Raw genomic sequence first — 16,665 nt, 5'->3', positions numbered from 1 at the left:
CCTTTTGTGAAATGGGAATAATAATAGGGTTGCGAGGACTGAGTGGACAATATCTATACAGTGCTGACCACAGCGAGAGGGAGAAGAGTGATATTTGCTAGCTGTGCTCATGGTCCTTTACATTCCATTTATGAATGATAGAAGGAAATGCAAGAGATGAATCTCCGTTAAGGAAAAGGAAAGTAGTAAGTCTTATGATGACGTTAAAATATAAAGCTGGAGCCAACAACGTCTTGGTCCTCTTTAAAGGAACCAGAACTGTCCTTCAGAATTGCTGAAGTCACTCAGTTACCAACCTTATTGCTCACTCTCTAGTGCAAGGCCCTGTTCTAGGTCAACTGGAGGGCACAGAAAGAGACCATCAAAGAATTCCAGAAGTCTCGGCTATTTCTTTTCTATTTATGTAACGTGTATTCAATTTCTCAAAAGGGCAAAGAAACTTGCAATGAAATGCTCAGGGTAGTAAATATCAACACAAAATAAAAAAACAGACAAAAATATATGGTGGGAAAAAAGGAGAGGACACTGCACTAGGAGTCTCAGGTGAGCTGGCTATGGTGTGAGAGAAATCAATGGCATCAGAACAGGCTGAAACAGCTTGCATTGGTGAAAGGAAGACCAGCATCAGGAGAGGAAGTCTCTTTTCCATTACTAAGTTGGAGGTACAGATTAGTGCATTGACACTTATACAAAAACTAGAGGCCCGATTCACGAAATCTGTGCAAGAGGCTCGGCCTTCACAGCCCCAGCTGGCCCTCGCAGCCCCGGCTGGCCCTTGCAGCCCCTCGCAGCTCTGGCTGGCTCTCGCAGCTCTTCACAGCCCCTTGCAGGTACAGATTAGTGCATTGACACTTATACAAAAACTAGAGGCCCGATTCACGAAATCTGTGCAAGGGGCTCGGCCTTCACAGCCCCAGCTGGCGCTTGCAGCTCCTTGCAACCTTGGCTGGCCCTCGCAGCTCCTTGCAACCTTGGCTGGCCCTCACAGCCCCTCGCAGCTCCAGCTGGCCCTCACAGTCCCGGCTTCGTCTGGAAGGTCGTCCAGAAGGATGTCCGGAAGGTCGTTAAGCTGTTCGGTCTAATTAGCACATTAGCTCTTTATCATATAGGATACTGAGTAAAATAATAGGAGCTCTGTCCAGAGTGTTTTTGCAGAATAGGCAGCTTGGGTGGGCAGAGAGTGCCTGGAGTCGGACAGGCTTGGTTCGCATCTGGCTCTGCTGCAGAGTGTCTTCCCATCTGTGAAGGTCTCTGAGTCTCAGCTCCTCTTCTGAGAAATGGTGATAAAGATCTCGATGCCCAGGGTTACTCAGGGTTAAATGAGAGAGTCAAAAAGTAAGTGGCTGGCCCATGGCAGGTATTTAACAAAGTTTTAGTTCCTCTCTATCCCCAGCCACAGCCTATGAGAGGCATCATTATTTCCTGTAAATAGGTATCAATTTCAATTGTCATATAATATTTTTTCATAAAAATGGATGAATCATAGGTCATCTATCAGTACAATTATTTGGCTGTCTCATCCGCTGGATTATAAGCTCCACAAGGAGAGGGGTCTTTCCTGCTTTCCTTCTGGCCTAAGTGGTAAGGAGCATGTCACACACAGTATGTGATTCATCGATTTCTGTTGTAGAAAGGAAAGGTTTTTATTGAGGATTTATTAATATGGTCTAAGTGTGTTGCTTTTTGGTGCTCAGCCTAAAACACACACGTGGCTGCAGAGACCCTCAAGAAAGAATGGCTTTTGCTCCATTGACTGGCACTCTCAAATATCAACATTAGATGTTTGAACATCTTCAGGCTCCTCAAATTAACTCTGCTTTCCCTCCAGCACCAGCATTTAAGTGAAAAGTTTTAAGCTACTCCAAAATGGATTTTATTTCTTTTATGTTCTTTAGCTCAACAAGTTTTTAATATTATAGTCTACTATTTATCACTGTAAATGCACAATGTTTCGACTTCAAAACAGAATGAGCAGAGTTTATAAGCTCGCCTCAAAAATTAATTACCACTTACAAAACAAAATTTCTGTGGGGAAATACGTTCCCAGTTTCCAATGACTGGCTCATAAACTTCTGAAATCCAAGCCCATTTGTATTTCAAGGTTGTCTATAACATATCCATGAGATACCATGATTAAGCCTTGATTGTTGTAGGTAAAACTGGGAGGGATTGACCTCCAGGCCAATTGGCTGTGAGAATCAGCTGTGTCTGTGCCGGAAGCCGGTCCATTCTTGCTGCTTGACACAGTCGCTGCAGGAAAGAAACATCTGCACAGCATATGTTTTAAGGGACCTGGCATATATAGCATATTGTTCTTAATATGTTTGCTCTCCTTAGCGCCATGTGTTTTTTCACGGCTTATCTTTATAATGTCATTAAGTTAAAAAATGTAATCTAAAGTGAAATATTTTGTGCCTTTGCTCCCTCTTTTCTTCCTCCCCCTTTTTCCTTCCTCATTTTTTCTCCTTCATTTCCTTCCTTTCTTTCCCCTTCCATGTTTTTCAAATGCAGTTTTAAAAAAATCCCCTACATTCCAAGCTGCATTGGTGGGAAAAAAACCTTCAAAAAAGTGTTAATATTATGACTCACCTCACTGTAATTCTGTTTATAGGATTTATGAAAAAGTAATGAGATCCAATAAAATAAAATAAAACTTAAAAAATCCCACCAACAAGCAAAAAATCCTTTCTGTAGGAAATAGAGTTATATAAAAGTTTTATATTTTGTTCCATATAACTCAGAGGAAACTCGTATCTCCTGTTAATTGCCATCTCTAATTAGTTACAGACAATTTAACTCCATAAATATTTTCAAGGATTAATAATAATTGACACATGCATTATGCTTTAAATCTCCTAAGAAATGTTAATATTGATTCATTTTTCCTAGAATCCTGGCATGGTGCCAGCATTTTATCCCAGCAGAAACCAAGGCAGAGATGCCACCTTGTAATCAGCTCATTATGGTTAAGTTAACCTGGTTATGCACATTTAGCCAGGTTTGTCTGTGTGCCATATCCTCCATTCAGCTCAGCTCCAGCCATCAACCAAGGTGACTTTCCTCTTGTGTTCTTCCATTGACTTCAAAGAAGCCTAGAGACAAATTTGAGGGTTCTCAAACTTAGCTATGCCTCAGAACCATGTAAGGAAGAATTAAAAAGTACTCATGATGCATGAGTCCCATCTCAGACTGAACCAATCAGAACCTTTAAGACCTGGGCCCAGCAGGGTTGACCAACATAAGTACAACTTTCATGGCATGGAAGAGGAAGGCATTCTGCAGACTTCTACAAGTGGAGTTGTTCTTGAAGGAAAAGAGGAGTTTCAATGGGGATCTGTGATGGTTAATTTTACACATCAACTTCACTGGTCCATGGGGTGCCCAGGCATTTGCTTAAACATTATTCTGGGTATGACTATGAGGGTGATTCTGGATGAGATTAACATCTGGATCAGTAGGCTGAATGAAGCAGATTGCTCTTCCCAATGGGGGTGGGCCTCTGCAATCCATCAAAGGCCTAAATAGAAAGAAAGGCTGACTCAGGGAGTATTTGCTGACTTTTTTCTCTACCTGACTTTTTAAAGCTGGGACATCACTGTCCTCCTGACGTTGGTCTGAAGAGTTAGACTAGAACCTAGTACATCGCCTCTTTTGGTTCTCAGGTTTTCAACTTGGACGAAAACCTGAGAACCTGGTTTCTGATGGGCTCTCCAGGTGTCTCCCAAGATCACATGAGCCAATTCCTTATTACAGACACATGTCCTATTGATTCTAATTCTCTGGAGAATCCTGACTAATACAAGATCATATTTCTTTCAATCGTGTATTCTAGTATAAATATATATGAAGGTACAAAGAAAATGTCAGATATTTTGCAATGAAAGCAAAGAAGGCCTCTGTTCAATTGGGGGAAGCTCTGGGAGGATTCAGAATAAAGCTTTTTATAAGACAACGTTTTCCATTCTATTCACATACACATAAAGAATCTCATATGATTCTAAAATTTAGGAATGGTGAAACTGTGAATATAGCTTAAAGGCAAACATATTGTCTGACTATACTGAATAATGATAAGCTCTCTACTTCATATCTGAAATGTTTACTGAAAAGAGAAATAACAACTATCACCAGGAGGAGAAAGGAAGTGCTCAGTGCTAAAATTAGCAGAAGGGCAAGGACAAAGGATTCTCAGGGGTTAAATCTCGTTGGCCTGGGGCTTCTCTTTTCATATTGGACCTTGATTCCCATGATCTACGATATTAAGTACCGAAGTCACCGTGTACCTGATGGTTGATATTCCCTGCTACATTTCTCTCTCTTTTTCTCACCCCTCCTTCAGTGTCATCCTTTATTTAAGAAGTTGAGAAGTGTTTTAGAAAATACATTAAAAATTAGGCATATTAATATGAGAGCTCTAAATTAAAAATGAGGGCTATTTGGGAAAACATGTTCTCCACTTAAAAACATTTAAAAGTGAAAAAATAAGGTGTGTGCTATAATTTAAAGCAAATCACCCTAAATATAGATAGATCAAGAAAATAAGGTAATATAATGGAAACTTTCTGAGTTTCCTATGTCAGAACCATTCGAGCAATACCAAAAACAGGCAACCAGGGGAAAGAATTCACAAGCAAATAATTTAGCATATGATATTTAGCATCACCAAGCTTGACTTCAATATAAATTATTCTACAAAAAAACTGTTTTGCAAATGTGTCATTGGTTTTAATATGTTACTGTATAAAATATGAACAGTTTTGCAACAATTACATTCTGTAATTTAGATTTTTAGCTTAGTTGCAAGGCTTACTTATGTAACTCTACAAAATGATGAGTCTGGAAGGCTTGCGCTTATAAGGAAAAAATGCCTTCATTTTAAGTGATTCCAGTATAAACTTACAGAAATATCAAATTGCTTATTGAAAAATCCAGATGAAGTAAGAAGGAATGTTCTGGGAAGTTGCTGTTGACAGTATGTTGCCCTGATCTTATAGATGTCAATTTCCCAAGATTGCTTAGTGAGGATTATCAGCATTTTAAAAATAAGAATGGCCAGAGGTCTTCTACAGTCTGCTTGGAATGCTCAAGAAGGGCTGAGTGTCTTCTTCTTCTTCTTCTTTTTTTAAAAGAAGTATTGAGTCTAACTTTGTATAAAAACCTGAGAGCGAGCTTAAGATAATTAAGAATGAATTCAGAGAATGACTTGCTCCCCAGTATTCTTCCAACACCCCACCTTGACTGCTCTGACCTTAGCCTGTCTTAGCCTCCTCAAGGGTATGGCAGCAAGTTCACAGGGAGGGAAGCAGAGGGGGACGTTCCAAAGTCATGTCAATCCAGGAGACTGATCACTGACTACCACTAAGGTTAAAGCACAGCTCTATTATCCAGATCCTAAAATGTCAGCCAACGTCACCAGCATGAGAAGCGCAATTGAAAGGAGACATTGCGCACCAACACAAACACGTCCAGTATCTGGAAAACCATATAGCAACAACTGCTGTCAACATCAGTGAGCATTTTTTCAACTACGACAGGTTACCATATGGAGTCACCAGCATGAGAAGCGCAATTGAAAGGAGACATTGTGCACCAACACAAACACGTCCAGCATCTGGTTTTCCAGTATCTGGAAAACCATATAGCAACAAATGCTGTCAACATCAGTGAGCATTTTTTCAACTATGACAGGTTACCATGTGGGTGTGCAATGCTCCTCTCTTGGAGCCTAAGTCTGGTGGGATGGAATCATACCAACGGGGCAGTTTACAGGTGCAGAGAGGTACTTCTCCGTACCATCTTCTCTTTTTCCACTAACTACACCTTTACCCTTTGGGCATCTTCTGTTCTTTCAGCAAAAATTTGAAAAGAAAACACCTAAAAGAAACAACAGTGGAATGCCAATTTCCTCCATTACCTAATTTTTCCAACCTGTTACAAAGTGCAACTAAAATTAAGAGGGAGCATCATTCCTTGTGTATGTTAAACATCTTGGTAAACCAAACACCACATTGAGAGGCTGAGCTTTGACAATGCTGCGCATACCCTTCTGTAAGTTGCTTGTGAAATGTCACTTCTTGAAGGGCCATATTTCATTAACTTGGCAACACTCTGTTTCAAGGTCATTTCCAAGTGCTCGTCTTGTGCAGAGCAGCATGCGTGGAGCAGCACTAGCATGGCACCAGGTCAATCCATTAGTCATTGCTGGAGCGAGCTTTCTGTGGAGAGGCAGGCTGCTTCAAAGTCAGATGGGCTTTGGAGAAGCATGCCAAGAAAACTTTAAGATTTGAAATGTTACAGAAGAGAAGGTCACAACATCTTTTAATTGCCTACTATCCATGCAGAAGGTTGCTTTTCATATTTTATGCAAATATTACATATCTGCCCTGTGTGAAAACCAGCTTTAAAAATGTGGTGAGTTTGTGCATATGTCTTCAATTGAGTGTAATGCTGAGTGCCAAACTTCAACCAAGCTGATCAGACTGTAGGTCTCTGTGTAAAAGCCTAAAGTGGTGGAATCTAGTTGCTATAGCTGCAAATTAAACAAATAAATGAGACACCATGGAATGCAGCAAAATATCTGTGGTTTGATTAGTTCATATTTGCCATATGTGTGAATATTAGCAGTCAAATTCAGATTTTAAGCAACATTCTTTTGGTAGGTGCAACTGGGGGGGAAATGCTTAAAAATAAGTAAGAAGATTTGAATTATATGTCCAAGGATAACTATCTTACATTTTATATAAACTTTTAAGAAAGTTCATTAATTTTTCACTTTAAGGGTATATACAAATTCAGTGTTGCTAAAAATATAGGATTTCCACCAGTGCATTTTTCCTTCAAGTTTTAGACAGGGTTTGACACTGACCTGTTATTTGTTATATGATAATAAGTGAAAATAATTAGCTATAGGGAACCTTCCATCTCATCTTATTTAATCTTGTCCTATGCTATTCTATCCTATTTTTGAGGACTTATATTTATTAGGCTTACTATGTGGCAGGCATTGTGCTGTGTACCTCCATAGCCAACCTCATGAATTCCCACAACAAACTGAAACCAGAGAACACTTGAGAAATCACTAGGCTCAGTCCCTCTTTCTAGGTGACTCACATGTCTGCATCTATTAGAAGCACAACATCCAGAAACAGAGTGGGTCTTTTTGGGTTAATCTGGTGTGAGAAAGAGAATGGAGCAAAAAAGACAATCTGTTGTGTGTGTGGTGATGGCAGCAGGGTGGGTATAGAAAGAATGTTTACCAACGTCAATCTTCTTATCCTACTCATACAGATAGCAGCAATGTAAGCAGCAGCACATGGATGTATAGGATTATTAGATATATTATCAGGTCACAAAAATTAATGCATTGGATAAGGATGAAAGGGGTTTTATTAAGGGGAAACATTTCCACCAATTGGCTAATCCTTGCATCTTTAAGTACATCTTCATTGGATTAAGTGCAAGCTCATTCTCTGGGTATGGTAAAACAATAGGAAATAATCATTCTTTCTTAGATGAAAAGGAAAATAATCTACAATGCCAGGAATATTGATTAGTGTCCTAAGGAAATATGTTTGGTGAAATATAATGACAATTCATGTTTAAAGACTTCTCTTTAACTAGATGTTAACAAAGTTCCATGGAGACAGGTCATTGGCATTCTGCTCCCAACTTGTCCACTGACAAGCCATGTAAACTTAGACAAATTACTATGCTGGACATTTGGAGGCCAACAGATGTAGCTCTGCTATTCAAAAGGGAAGACTGATCTTGAAAATTATAAGCCAATGAGCTTGACAAGAATGCTATAAGGTTCTAGAATAGGCCACTAAAGGACTAGGGCATTAAATTTAGAAAATTAATCAGTGACTATAGGTACCAGCCTAAGTTCACTTAGAGAAAATATAATCTTATTTCCTTTTCAGAAAGTGTCACAGCTAAGTGTTCCAGCCTGAGAGATTAAGGAAATGTGATAGAAATTCATTCACTTCATCATTTATTCATTCATTCATTCACTCTTTCAAAAAACATTTTCTGAGACCTGCTATGTGCCAGGCGCACTGAGTCAGATGATGGGAATATGATGAAAAGACCAAACTCTTGCCCCCAAAGAACATCTATTCCAGAGAAATGTGCCAACAACTGCAAGTACAGTGCAAGGGATACTATAGCAGAGGTTCATATTGGGTAAAGAGGCTCAATAACAAGAGACAGTTCTATAATGTAAGGAGAGGACTGATGCATGAGTGCACTCAGAGAATAAGTAGCGTTTTGACAGGGAAATGAGGACTGGGCGGACACTCGGTCCTGGAATGTCCTGGAGGGCAGCTGGGAGGGGCCTTGACAGGTCTGGCTGGAGTTCTGTTTTAGCCACAGGTTAGCAGAGGGGGATCCTGGAGACATCCCGGAGCAGCCTCACCTTTAGAAGAGGTATAAATGGGCTCAGGGAAGTAAGCCAGTATCCTTAAGGGGCCAGGCAGTTTGGAGACAAATTCGTTAGCTTAGATTCAGAATCAAATAGAAAATAAATTGGGTTGGACATTTTCTAGTGGATTGCTTTCCTTGCTTCTCTTTAGCTAACCATTTTTCTACATAACTTAAAAGAAGCATGCAGGTAAGAGGAGGATGCAGGAACCATCAACCCACTTTTGTTATCTCCATGATCCGGAGCCAGTGTAAGGATTTGGAACAAAATTTTGGACTCAGAAGTTTCTTTTTCCACTTTAGCTAAGCATGACCAACACAATGCCCCCTCAGGAAATATATATATCCCAGCCAACTTGGGGAAAGCAACACCTCTCCTTCATAGGTAAGTTTTGTCCCTAGGGCACCATTCACTTGTTGCCAACTCCCAGCCCCTACCCTTTTTCCGTACAAGATCCCTTATCACAGAACTGTCTCTCAACTATGGATACTTAATTACTGTCCTGTTTCTCCATCCTGAAAAATGGAAATTTTTAAAATTTTCATTACTGTCGCCCACCTGGCCCTTCTGCCACCAAATATATCATCTTTATCTAAATACTTGTTTTGACCTTCAGACTCAACACTTCTCTCCAAGCATGGCTACAACGTGGTTAAAATGTACTGCCCTGAAAAATCAATTGTTTTGTTACTGACTTAACCCAGAGTGTAACCTTCAAAGTATCTTCAACTCATGGCACAAATTTTGGCACCTCAATTCAAAACAAATAAAACATGATTTTATTAAATCCCAATAAATCCATTCAGTTTTCCTCAAGTTCTTAGTACTGTGCCTTCCCCAGAGCTGATCCTCTGTTCACATTGAGTTTAACAAGATGGAATTTGCTAGATATACATATAAGGGTCTTACATTTTGTGTGTAAAAATGAAAATAATAACAACTTTAAGTTTTAGCTTAACCATGCAATGATCAGGTAAGAATCATGTGGAAGTTTTCATGTAGAGTATCATAGAACTACCAAAAATGTTAAAGCTTGGACAATACTAATAAGCAAGGACAATGGCTAAATCACTTTGCTGTGCACCTGTCAAATCCTATGAAATTGTAAATGAATCTAGACAAGCCTGGTCAGATGAGCATGATGGTGAATGGCCTGTATATCATTTCTTCAATAAATATTTGCTGACTATGCACTAAATGCCAGACATTATGCTAGGTTCTGGAGAAAAAGATGAAGAAAACCCACAAACAGTTGCGGCCCTTTATGGCCTCATAGGCCATTGGAAGAATAAACATGTAAATAAACAGTAACCAAACAATGTGATAAGAGAAATCACAGGTGTATGAACAAGGTGTTCTGGGTGCACTGAGAAGCCACTCAGATGCCTAGAAGACTGAGGATGGCTGATGTCTAAGAAAGGAATGTAGCAAGAAATCATCAGAACATCGGATTTTCTAGAAAGGTAACTGAGGCAGCAATGTGGAGAAAGATGTGGTGAGGAGACAGACAGTGAGGAGGCAGAGAGATGGGAGGTAAGCCTGTTGCCTCCGCTCAGTTGAGAGATAGTGACACCTAGGACAAAAGAAGGGATGGTGGAGGTGAGGAGGCTTAGGCAGACATTGGAGCTACTTTGGAGCTACATCTGATAGGAATCATTAACTGTGGGGGATGTGGTAGGAAGAGGAGCTTGTAGATGCATCCTGCCATTATTAAGATGGTAACATGAGAGGAGTAATGAGATTTAGAGGAGGAGTTAATGTAATGAGTTAGTTTCAATATGTTCATCTCAAGGTTGTGTCAAATGCAGAGTGTGATGCTCCTTAGGAAGGTGGACCAGGAAGTACAGATTCAGGAATGACCCAGGTATGGCAGAGAGTGAAGTCATGAGGGAGAGTTCTCTTGGAAGAGAACATGAGAACAAAGAGGACTGGAGTTTGAATCCTGCAGAATAGATGAACGGACTGGGCAGATTGAAACCTGAACAGAAGACTCAGTTCCTTGCAACAGTCTTTCTTATAGCTGAAGACTCATGGTTGTGGCCCATTGCGGAAGCTCCATCACTGGAGATGCTCAAGCAGGAAGTGAAAGGGAATTTGCCAGGATGCTGTTCAGGTGATTAAAGTGTCACATGGCATATGGATAAGATGATCTTTAGAATCATTTCCCAAGTTTAAGGTTCTGGAATTCTGTGCTCCCATGATAGAAAATGCAGCTTCTTTCCACTTCACTTTCCTTGGCAGCTGTCACTGATGCTTGCTGAGGCCGAAGCTTCAATTAAAAGGGAACTGGAAAGGATAAAGGAATAGACTTCTGCCAAGGAGTTGGGCCTGTGGCTAATGAATGATCTGTCTGTGGTAGTGAAGAAGGAAGCCAGTTCCTAAGACAATACCTTCCTCCCTGCTCCACCCCCTCCCCTGACTAAGGGCAAATGAATGAGAAACATATGAATTAAGTTTACTTTGAAATATCGATGGATTTAAGGATTAGGGGTAAAAGACTTGAGTAAACCACACTTTGGGTTTTGCTGACCCGAAAACATCTGAATATGACTTACAGACCTTTTGATGAACTCACACTACTGCTGGGCCTGCTCATCTATTAAATGTAGCAAGAAAAAGGGCAGAGTATAAACCAAATATTATTAGCCTTGAATTTTACCCTTGCATAAAAAAATAGTTCTACAAAGGAATTTGTGATAGCAGGAAATTGCTTTAAAAAGCCACTGACTCTTATCCTAGAGGAAAAATAACTAATACCCAGATGAAATAATCAATATATGGAAGAGCTTTTCAATAAATTTGATCCAGGCTATTATATAACTGGCCTGTAGCTCGTTTTCAGGCACCCATGTTGTGTTCTTTATTCATCTATTCAGCCCTTCTCAAGCAGTAATAATAACATGACATGTACCAACCAATAAGACCTTCTGAGAGGGGGGAAGCAAGCCATGTATGCAGGATTTAGCTGCAGTGCAGCTGAGATTGAAGAGTGAAGTAAAATACAAGTAAGAAAAGAAGTGAATGGTTTGGGTTATATTTTCTGTCAATTATTAGGAAAAGAAAAGATAAAAAGTGGAGGAGAAGAGAACAAGAGAAAGCATGGATATGCAATATTGTAACAAATATTCATTGATTGCTCATTATGTGGAGACACTGTTTTAAGTGTTTGGGATAACTCAGTAACTAAACCAAAGATCTCTGCCCTTATGGAAATTATATTCTAGCAGAGGAAGATGGACAATAGGGCACAAGTACAACATATAAGTAAAATCATGTAATATGTCAAGGATGATAGGTGCCATGAGAGGGATAAAGAGCAGGATAAGGAACTCTGGGGGGCGTTGGGGGTTGTTGTAGTGCTTAATGGGCTGAGAAGGTGATTTTGAGCAAAGACTTCAAGGAGGTGAAGGAGTAAGCCAAGCAGATTTCTAGGGGGCAGCATTCCAAAGCAGGAGGGTACTTGATGTGTCTAAGAAACAGTAAGAAGGCCAGCTCAATCAACTAACATCTATCTATCTATCTATCTATCTATCTATCTATCTATCTATCTATCTATCTATCTATATAAAAACCCAAGAGACCTTTCAACCATTCGACTGGTTGCTATGATGCACACTCACCACCAGGGGGCAGATGCTCAATGCAGGAGCTGCCCCCTCGTGGTCAGTGCGCTCCCATAGCGGGAGTGCCACTCAGCTGACCAACAGGTGCCAAACACCGGGCTCACGGCTGGCGAGCGCAGCTGCAGTGGCGCAAGCCTCTCCCACAGACACTCCCCCTGTGTGTCCCTCCTCAACCCGGACCAGGATCGTGAGGCATTGGGACTGACTGGGTGAGAGCCCGTGGCTGCTTCTCAGTCATAGGCACACCAGTATCACCCTGGGATGGGCACATGGAGACCGCAGCGGAGCATCAGTGAGCCTATCGAGTGGCGGTGGCAGGTGCAGCAGGGCCGGGGATAAGTGGGAGCGTAGTGGCACCTGGCCCGGCTTGGGCTCCTCCTAGGCCGCCTGCCACTTCGTGCACTACTACATTCCTTGGGGGATGATGGACTGTAAGTTTTGGCCTGATCCCTGCAGTCCATGCTGAGGGACCCCACTGGTGCACGAATCCGTGCACCGTGCCTCTAGTTGATTTATAAAATAGTTACTGAGTACCTATAATATGCTGAGCACTATACCAAGCACTGCAGGGAAAAAAAAGTTAATCCCCAAACTTCAAAGAGTCTGTATGACTTAGCCATTGTGCCTTCTTTAACCTATGACATTGTGCCTTCTTTAAACTTTCCTTCCCCCAATCTTCTTCCCATCTCCTTACTTGATATCCCTCCTTTCTGCAGCCATCTCTCTTTTCACCCATGGCATTATCACATTTTCTTTTCTCTTCTCTTTCCCTTTCCCCATCTTAGCCTCTCTCTAGGTCTTATTTCTCTCACCAATTCTCTGGATTTCTCTTGCATCTTTCAGGCGTTTTTCTTTATCTCTTATTTCCTGTATTTAAAAACAATATGTCTAGGTGTAGATTTTTTGGTATTTATCTGACTTGGTGTTTCCTGAGCTTCCTGACTCTGTGGTTTGCTGTCTGGGGGAAATTCTCAGTCTTATTTTTTTTGTTCCTTCCTTTTTCTTCTCCTCCTGGTAATCTCATCATGCATGTATTACACTTTTTTTGTAGTTGGCCCACAGTCCTTGCATATTCTGGTCTATTTTTTTTCAGTGTTTGTTCTCTTTACTTTTTAGTTTTCCAAGGACTCTATTGATACATCCTCTAGCACAGCAACTTAGGCTGTGGTTAGCTTCACCTGAGGGCAGACCTTGTTAAAAACAGAATGCTCCAGTGTATTTAAAAATGATTGCTTTTCCCCTGCCAGTGCTGGAAGCAGGAGATTTTTCTCAGATATTTACTATGGGGACCCAGTCGAGCTCCTGGAAGTAAATCTCACAATATCTGGGGATCCCTAAGACTAGATTCCCCTGGAATTTTTTTAACTCTCACTCATGAATATCTGCTCCAGTACATTATTATTCTTTACATATGCCTGTCTTTCCAATCTTTGAGTTTTCCCTGTGTCCTCCTGCTCTTAAGGATGCAAGAAGAGATGTTGATTTTTCAGTCTCTTCAGCTTTTGACTTGTTAAGATGAAGATGCAACTTCTAAGCATTTTATGTGTGAATCTGGAAAACTCTCTTGGTCTCTCTACCTCATAAACTGTTCAAAGTTTTCTCAAACATCAGTTTAAAAAATACATTTTCTCCAATGTACAATATTTTTGTTAGAAATAAATAAACAGTAAAAATGGCAACAGTTAAAATTAAATACCTTAAAGCCGATTACTGACTTTAATAGAGTAATCAAAACTTCAGGTCAAAATTTAGACCAGCAAAATCTGACAGTAGAATTGGACTTGATAGAACTAATGATCACAAGTAAAATTTTGCAATGGAAGAAGCTATGATCGGTAAAATTAAATATGAAAAAACACAAAACCTTACACCCAAGAACAGTATGCATCATTGCTGACAGTGTCTACCTCACTGTGGACATTAACTTTCCTTTGTCCTGGGTCTTGGGGTCTTATTTGTTTTCTTTGGGAGGTCCACTGGGAGTCTTAGAAAGAGGTTCCCAAGAAATTTCTGACCTCTGTTCCAGTCTGAACTTTTATTTTTAAAAATTTCCAGATATCTTCTAGCTACTTTAGAATACATTGGGAAAACTGAGAAAGGTCAGTTTTTCATTCGGAATGTTTACAATGGTCTTCTCTCAACCAACAGCTTCTTTTGTAAAATATCAGAGTGGTACAGGCTCTATGGCACTGAAATGTATAATCTGCGTAGCCCTGAACTGGAAATTTACCAAAAGAATAATGTCAAAGCCAAGTTCCTGCAAAACCAATGATCATACAAGCAGCATTTAATGCCTTTTCTTCTGGGAAAGACAGATGTACAAAAACTTTAATAATTATCAAATGTCAAAATAATACTGAACAGAATAAATAGTTGCCTAAATTAACGTTCTCTTGAGGATCAGTTACGTATAAGAAGAACAACTGACAAATCAAGCATGAAGAGAGGTGGGGTGCTTTTTTTTCCTCTCCTTATAAATTATATGGGGAATGAACAACTCCTGCTGTGATTATAAGAATATCTAGGTCATGTCTGCTGAAAGATCTGTGGTAATAATAATAATATCCTAACCTTCCACAGTGCTTGGCAATCTCAAAGCACTTCATAAACATTAATTAGGTCTTCAGTAAGCAGAGACACTGTCTCGTTGTTGTTTTTTCTCCTGTTACAGCATTAGTGAGAGTCTGCAATCATACCAGAGTTTAAATATTTATTTATTTATTGCTTTTAATGTATGTTTACTCCATGGGCAATGCTGTAAAACTGTAATCAGCAGAAGAGAAAGGTTCAGGGTTCTATTTTTGCAACAAGCCAGAACAAAAATTACTGCTTCTCCTTGTCAGAGTGAATGCAGCCTGTTGGGATATTCTGTTTTCCTACTTACCTTCCTCTACTTCACACGTGCCATTTCCATCCTCTAAAACTGCAAGTGTTTTTCTCATCCTGTAACCACCCAGAACATAGCAGGGTGCTTTGCACAGCATAGGTATTCAACAATACCTGGGGGGGGGGGAGTGCAGACCCTCCCCGCCAGCCCCACACTGCAGCCGTGCAGAACCTTCACACAACTGTCCATGACCATTCTCATTACAATTAAGCAACTGATTTATTTGCTGATATCATCTCTGTTTTTCTTTTGTCTGGTCATCAGTGGACTGAGGATAGAAAGGTGGTAGAAGGATATAAATGTAAACCTGACATTCTTCCAAGTTTCAAAAGCAAATGCACAAACATCTTTATCGTCAACACTAAGTGAATGCCTTGTGGACATCATGTTTTTTTGAATTGCTGGGAATACAAAGATAATTAGGGCTTCCAGGATAGATGGGTTTTTTTATTTTGGATACTGAACTGACTCCATTTAAATTTGCTATATTTATATGCTTATATTTTAATTGTAATAAGTTAAAATTCCTTCTTTTTGGTGCTATTTTCATGGAGTCTGGAGATAATTTAGTGGTTACACACCGAGGGTGTATTAGTTTTCTAACCCATCTATTCACCCATTTCCTCTTCTCTTCTGCAAATCTAGGGTTACTCGCTGAGAAAAAAGAGGCAGAGAGTGGGAAGGAAGTGACAGAATACCTGCCTTTCGTTGTAATCATGTCTAACTTCCGGCAACTTTAGTGCATATCAAAATGAAAACCCTGTGAATTTCAGATTCTGTGAGTTTCCCCTTATGTTCGTTTCTGACTAATTTTGTGCTGGGAAGTTTAAATGCTGTAAATGTAAGAGTGACTTAATAAAGTCTTCTGAAATGGTGACATGATGGGCTTATAAACTGCATCTGAGTTCTGTGGTTCAGGGCTCCGATCCCTAGAAATTATGTTGAGCCCCTGCAAACAACGAATGTGACCTACACATAATAAGTACAGGCTGCATTCTCCCTAGGAATTCCTGTAGCTACAAAAATCTAAACAGGCAACAGCAAATAGGCCTCGTGGGCCATAAACCATTTGCAGAAATATCTAGAAGTTACAAATTAAGCTAGTAAAGTATTAAAAAATATGTTTTATAATCCTACCTTGTTAGATATATTTTCATACAACAAAATAGGAAACATATGATTAGATGAGTAATAAAATAAAGGTAAATCAAAATAAATGACAAATATGAATATATTATTATAGTTTATTACTGGGTGGTCTGATGATAGGTTGGCTAAGTTTACATGAGTAATAAATTCATGAAAAATTGTTATATTGTATATATTTACTTTCTAAAATTTTATTTTCTTGTCTTCATTTCAATAAATTCATGAAATTTGTTGTTATAATGGAAATTTTCACAAAATTTGAGCTCTACTGATAGTATTACTCTAAGCTAAATCTAACATTAATTAAACATGCAATGTAATTATAATCAAAGTGTACACAATTTAAATGTTTTCAGCAAAATGTGAAATTAAAAATAAATGTAAATTTTTAATTGAATTATTTTTCTATTTTTTAAATTAAATATTCAAAATGTCTATTAAGATTAAAAACAAGTACAAATTATAATTACTTATTAAACTTTTAAATACAATTTTAAAAAACTAAAAGTATTTACTTAATTTTTTGAAATTTCATAAATCTTATTACACATTTTATAAAAATGTAATTATTCATGATTCTAGTA

At 39.3% G+C, this 16,665-nt stretch overlaps 1 protein-coding gene across 12 annotated transcripts in view; it reads right to left on the bottom strand.

Moving 5' to 3' along the window:
• AIG1 (androgen-induced 1) overlaps window positions 1–16,665 on the bottom strand; it is a 209,416-nt gene that overhangs the window by 103,009 nt on the left and 89,742 nt on the right. Inside the window, exon 4 of one of the 12 annotated variants that reach the window (XM_014533893.1) lies at window positions 1,290–1,308. The exons of 7 other annotated variants lie outside the window; for them this stretch is intronic. In XM_014533893.1, coding sequence (XP_014389379.1) covers window positions 1,306–1,308 — 3 coding nt within the window. In that variant the 3' untranslated portion in view covers window positions 1,290–1,305. Of the gene's footprint in view, window positions 1–1,289; window positions 1,309–1,368; window positions 1,423–3,000; window positions 3,093–5,885; window positions 6,251–14,742; window positions 15,201–16,665 lie in introns of those variants that run through there. 4 more of the 12 variants (XM_014533890.1, XM_014533888.1, XM_014533892.1 and 1 more) reach the window with 4 other exon arrangements.

Source organism: Myotis brandtii, unplaced genomic scaffold (genome assembly GCF_000412655.1).
Source record: "Myotis brandtii unplaced genomic scaffold, ASM41265v1 scaffold123, whole genome shotgun sequence".
Classification (NCBI taxonomy): Eukaryota; Metazoa; Chordata; class Mammalia; order Chiroptera; family Vespertilionidae; genus Myotis; species Myotis brandtii.
The sequence above is the reverse complement of the archived record's forward strand: the minus strand, read 5'-3'. Positions and strand labels throughout refer to the sequence as shown.